Here is a 6,200-nt window from a genome sequence, read left to right on the forward strand (position 1 = left end):
CTTCTTTTGTCTTAAAATGAGGCTAAGGTCTACTTCATAGGATTGCTTTGGACAGCAAACAAAACTATGCAAGTATAAATAGGAAAGGAATTCACTGTTCAGGAAGCTTGAAATCTAGGTAAGAAGAAATCATAATCTAGAGGGAGAAAGGAATGAATGTCCTAAGAGTTACAGATTACACGCTTTGCGAATTCAGAAGAAAGAGATATTGCTTCTAGCTAGGAACGAGAAGAAAGATTTCCTGGAGAACAGGGCATGGTGGGGAGGAGGGGAGTGTCTTGAAGGATGAGTAATATTTAGTATTGTAGATGAGAAAGCGAAATCAAGGAGTGAGGTGATGGTACGCGGTAATAGCCAGCAGAGAGATAAATCCCCAATTCTACTTCATAGGAGAGCATAAAGGAACAAAATCAATAGAAAACCTACTACAGTTCTATTCAAACCAATATTCAGGGCAAGTTAGAGAAAGTGACTTTTCATATCCAATTAATGTAATGAATCACCCCATGGGTTAGCAGAGATAAAAGCCCAGCTGAGGACCACTTCACTTTCTTCTGTACTTGTTCTGAGAGACAGAGTAACTGCCTCTAAGGCAGAGCCCTGGCAGTACCTTGCCCTCCCATTACCCCCAGCTTTGCCAATGATTCTCGCAGCAAGAATGGCTTCCAAGCCGAGAATCCAACTGTAGATTTGAACATCCAGGTCACCATTTACTTGCCTTTTCTGCTTCAATCAAGAGCCACCTAAGAGAAAAGTCTCGTTCTAATTCGTAATGGAAATAATCTTTGTGGTTCAGTACTCTTGTCAACTGTAGTCACGTGGTTTCACTATGTTTCTCTGGCTAATGAAAGAAGCTTTTAAAACAAGTATGGATGCTGAGAAAGGGGATTTTTTGTGACCTGTAATTGTAAAAGTGCATCTCATCTTTTTAAAATAAAATTAAAGAAACAAGGAAGAGAGTCCTGGGAAAAATATGTAAGGCGTTAGGAAGGATCAAAAGACAAAGGTTAGAAAGGAGGCAAGAAATGAATAAGAAGTAAACTTAAAAGCTCTGCAGCAATTCCAGGCAGCCTAAGGGAAATTATGGGACTTCTCCTTCTCTCTGGTATGTTTTTAAAGGGAAAAAAGTGATTCTCATGGGAGAGTAACACAGAAAGGAAAGAGGAAAACAGCTGGCTGTGGGCCATGATTTGCCATTCACCACAAAACGAGACTCTGTTTCTGCTTCTGAAAGGCCATTGTTTTTTCCAAGCAGACATGGCCTCTATTATACAAAGTCAATTATAATGAAGAGACATAAAACATAAGGAAGAGATCTAGACAAATAACTCAGAAGACAGGGCACAGACATAAAAGTCACATTCCACTCTAAAATATTAAAACAAAAACTCTGTATAACCAAACTAGCTTCACATCCTAGCAACAGCTCGCTTGCTTCAAACAATACAAAATATAGCAAAATTTAATTATAAAAATCCCTTGTTTTTATGATGGTGGGTTTTAACTGGTAATTACTCCAAATCTGTGCAAATGATGTAGGCACCCAAGTTCTCCTTTTATAAACCAAGAATCTTATAATAGTATCATCTGCCTAAGTTGTTATGGAATAAGGACAACCCTTAATTCCTTTAACACAAAATATTAATGGGAAAAAAAAGTAACATTTTTCATTTGCCTGGGGAAAATTCATCATGAAATCCAGAGTATAAAGGTTTTAGAAGAAAAAAAAATGCCACATATCTTAAAACTGAGTCAAAACAGTTTTATTTAAATGGTTGTGTCTCTGTTCCAACTTCCATCCTGGCTTTTTTAAAGGTACATTCAAACTATTACTTTACTTATATACCCAAGCCAAAAAGAAGGGAGACTTGAAAATTAGCCTACCAAAATAAGGTGAGAACACTCTGCTAATACATCAGAGATAAAAATCTTATAATGTTTCCTTCTTCCAGTGTGTTAGAAAACATTTTCCAAAAGGAATGCAAGTTTCTTTTTCAGATCACGGCTGAAACTGTAAAATCTATTCCTGGAATCTCCAAACATTTTGTACGGGGGAAACTTTTTGTCAAACCCATAGAACATCAAGTCTGTCGAGGATACTACAAAGGCACAGAAAGGGTTATGTTGGCAGTCAAACTGGAAATTTTCTTGGGGTCCTTTAGTAGTTTCCAAATTATTGGTTGAGAACTCTGCCCTGAGAATCAGCAATGATGACAAGGTAGTGAAACAAGCATTTGTTACTGTCATGAGATTGTAAAAGCTTTAAATTTATAGAATTCTTTTTCTCTGGGGTAGAGGAAGGACAGAAGGAGGATTAGAGAAAAGGATAAGATTCTTGGATGAAAAGATAGCCTTTTAAACTGAAGGGGAGATGAAAGAGAAAAATTATACCATATATCAAGGGCATTTTAAAAATCATAAGCCACATTTTAAAACTAAGGAAATTGTTTATAAATAATGTCTCAATTTTTCCCTTGTAAGGACATTAATTCTTAACTTTGGACTTTCTCCCTCAGAATGACTTCTTTGTCTCAAATAATTTCAAAAATCACTTTTAAATATTGACCCCTTCCCCTTAAGTGCATTTCCTTTTTCAGAGCAGTTTTATGTTCACAGCAAAATTAAGCACAAGGTATGGAGTTCCCATATAACTCCCTGTCCCCCTATCTCCCACATATCCTCCCACGGTATTGATATCCCACATCAAAGTGGTACCTTCGTTACAACTGATGAGACCACACTGACACATCATTATCCCCCAAAGTCCAGAGTTTATTTTAGGGCTCATTCTTGGTATTGTCCATTCTATGCATTTTTACAAATATATACTGACATGTAGCTGCCATTGTAGGTAGCATACAGAATATTTTTACTGCCCTAAAAAATCATCTGTGCTTCACCTATTCATCCTTTCCTCCCCCAAAGGGTGCTGACTCTTAAAATGTAGTTTTTGCTTTATAAGCACAGTCAAGACTTCCCAAATTTTAGACAGGTATTAAGTAGCTCTTACCCACTTGAAAAAATAAGCAGTTTTCAGCAACAGAAGGCTAACTAGGCAGAAAACAAAATGCTTTCCTAGTGGCAAGCAAGATTAACAAATGTTGTGTCATTTAAAAGGTCAAGAATAAGAAACCAAAAGGGAAGAGAAAAGAATACAATTACATTACTCTTATAATTTACATTATGTTTTCCTGTCCTTAGATTCCCTTGAGTGCCATTTATACTCATAAGTGATAAAGTGCTTTTCTACTGCAAGTTTTTATATTTCAGCCACTTCCTAACCTAATATTTTACATTCATCTACATTTTCAAAAATCCAGTTCTGGGCATGAAACAGAATTAATGCTCAAGTCAAGAACTCTGTCTTTAGCAGATGAAATAATAGCAACATTGGGAACCACAGTGGACAAAAGAAAAAAAATTAGGTTCTATTTTTTTTTTTTCTCCTTTCTCTCTCTCTGTAAAACTCCCTTTTCAATTTGATAAGGGACAGCTAGCTAAAATTTACGCAAAGTAAACAGGAGCAATTCCCCAGAATGAGACCTTTCACAAAGAATGTTACACTGGAATGTGACATCAGCATTCCTTCTGAGTCACAGTCTGGTGCCCACCCCTTTCTCCCAGGCGACTTGAGGCTCCCATAGTCAGGGAGCAGCTCAGGTAGGGCTGTGGGTCCTGAAGCCCCAAGGGGAGGCAGAGGGAGCACGGGGACTGGGGGCACAGCCAGGCAGGAAACGTCCCTGGCGTTAAACCACTAGTGACTATTGCCCCTTTGGGGCTAGCTGCCGAAGAGGAAGAACGTTTTCTCTGAGAGATAAAGCACTAAGAGGGAAGACAGTGCGTGGGACGTCAATAATGAATGACAAAAAAATTAAAAAAAAAAAAAAGAAAAAAATCATTTTCACGTTATCACCAACCGCGAATGCGAAGGAAGTGCATGAAATCAGCGCTCACTTTTGAGAGGCATGGGCAGCCAGGGTGGGAGGGGAGGAGGTCTGAGCTGTCAAAGTCACATCACTGCTCCTAAACCACAAAGGCTTAATAAAGTTGAACTTCCTGAGACAGGAAGAAGTGTCACGATCTCGCCCGAACTCGCCCTGCCCTCATCCTTTTCTTCTGGGGAGGCACAGGCGCCGCTGAAACATACTGCGTAAAGTTTCAAACACCTCCAACCGTTGGACGTGGTTAGACGGGAGAAATGTCCCGCGCCCGTTCTCGCTCTCGCGCCCGACTCCCCCTCGCTCCCGGATTTCAGGAGTTAGGCGGGCTGCCAGGCATCCCGGCTACCGGGAGAGGCGGGTACCTGGCCCGGGGGGACCGGAGACCCGGGGCGGGCTCGCGCCGGCTGTCCCCGTGCGCCCCACCAGCCGCCCGCAGCGACAGGGCGGCGTCCCGCGCAGGTGAGGCGGCTGCTCCTCGCCGCCCGCGCCCTCCTACCTTTTTCACTTTGGCCTCCAGGTCCATGTTTGTGTGTCAAAGGAGTTCCTCCTCCCGTCCAGGATCTCACGCCCAGGAACGCCTGGCCTCCGGCTTTGCGGCGGGTACTGGGGGAGGACCCGCGGGGACTCCAGCGCCGCAGCCGGAGCCACTAGCCGGCGCCGTCGAACTTCCGCCGCCCAGTCCGCCGCAGCCAGCCTGCGGCGGGGACCCGGGAACAAAGAGGCCCAGGCAGCCAATGGCAGCGGGGCAGCGCCGGCCAGCCGCCAATCACCGACCGCCGCACGCACCTTCGCGGCCCGAGCTGGTCGCAGACAAGGTGAGGGGCGGAGTCGCATTCCGGTAGCCCTGACCTGGTCTCTTTCCATGCACTGTGCGTCTGCAGATCCTCTCCAGAAGAAATTGAGGCCCACGCGGCCTCCAGCTGAAGATGAGGAAGAGACCCCTTTCCATTCTGGCAGCTCGTACCTGTGTTTGCCTGGGACCTTAGATATGTGTCCTGGGGAGTACTTATCTCACTGCTTAGCTTCTTGGTTTACTTTCAGAGCAAAGAGAAAGACTTGAGATTGTGGAGACTGTTTGGGATTTCTATGATGGTCATTTTCACCCCAGTTTCACCACTGAATTGTAGAGGTGGCCATAATCCCAAGCACTGGCAAAGAACCTCATTCACAGACTTAATGTCTATAAACAAGATTATACATGTTTTCTGAGCATTCAGTTGTTCAAAAAGGGCGATGATGTGAATCACTTCAGACAGGTTGTGTCATTCCTTTGGAAGTAGGGGCTTGTCCTTTGTCCCTTCTACATGAAATGGTGTGAGGCTCCTGCTCATGTTCTCTTGCCTTGATGAAATTTCATAGGCATAACAAGCAGCACTAGTACACCAGAGCTAGGATCCATTTATGGCCTCATTCTGGAGTCATTACAGCGAATACCATCAGATTGGTGGGTCTGGAAGGGATCCTAGGGATTACTGAGTCTAGCTTTCACATGTTTCTGGCAACTGAGGACCACAGAGGTGTAGGGATCTGTCTAATTTCTTAGTTGGGGGCAGAAATAAGGCTCACGAGTCTAGGCAATGCCTCCAGCATGCTTGGGAACATAGACACAGTGTATTGACTAAGAGAAGAGAGAGAAGAGCCCATTTCTTTTTCAGTTTGTGGTAATAACAAATAATTACAATGCACAGATCAGGGGTGACCTAATCTTGCATCTATTTTTAAAAAGAAATCCCCCCACAAATGTAGATATCTGGGTACAGATGTCTCTTCCTTTACCTCTGTAAATTTAGTAACCGAAAGCAGCCAAAACTCATATTAGTCAACACTTTCAGCCTTTTGCTCACTTGGCTGTTTGCTAGCATCGTTCAACAGAGCATTGATTTATAATGTGCATGTTTTCCTCATCCTATTAATAAACTAAGAATGGAATGATCAAAATGGATTGCAAGTTTTTCATTCTAACTCAGTTGAAGTAAAACTTTCCCTTCCCATTTTCCCAAACCATCTTAAAATATTTGGGCCCCTACAATGTTTACGGGGTATAATCTCCCTGAACAGGAGGCTTAGCTATGACTAGGGAATTTGGTCTCTTTCAGGGAGCTTAAGAGATGGAAAATGTCCAATAAAACAGTCTAAATAAGGCATCAGAAAAATGTCATGACATAAATTTTGGGCTTATTTGATGGGATTTCAGAGATGACACTAAGAAAAAGATTGGAGACTTTTTTTTTTAACCATGAAATTCTGCCTTCTCCCTCT

The 6,200-nt window shown here is 42.6% G+C and overlaps 1 protein-coding gene across 1 annotated transcript in view; it reads right to left on the minus strand.

Moving 5' to 3' along the window:
• Positions 1 to 4,635, minus strand: part of TES (testin LIM domain protein) — a 47,134-nt gene extending 42,499 nt beyond the window's left edge. The window contains exon 1 of the mRNA XM_046021423.1: positions 4,438 to 4,635. Coding sequence (XP_045877379.1) covers positions 4,438 to 4,464 — 27 coding nt within the window. The 5' untranslated portion in view covers positions 4,465 to 4,635. The remainder of the gene's footprint in view (positions 1 to 4,437) is intronic.
• Positions 4,636 to 6,200: the final 1,565 nt, after the last annotated feature.

The sequence above is a fragment of the Meles meles genome, chromosome 10 (genome assembly GCF_922984935.1).
Source record: "Meles meles chromosome 10, mMelMel3.1 paternal haplotype, whole genome shotgun sequence".
NCBI classification, from domain to species: Eukaryota; Metazoa; Chordata; class Mammalia; order Carnivora; family Mustelidae; genus Meles; species Meles meles.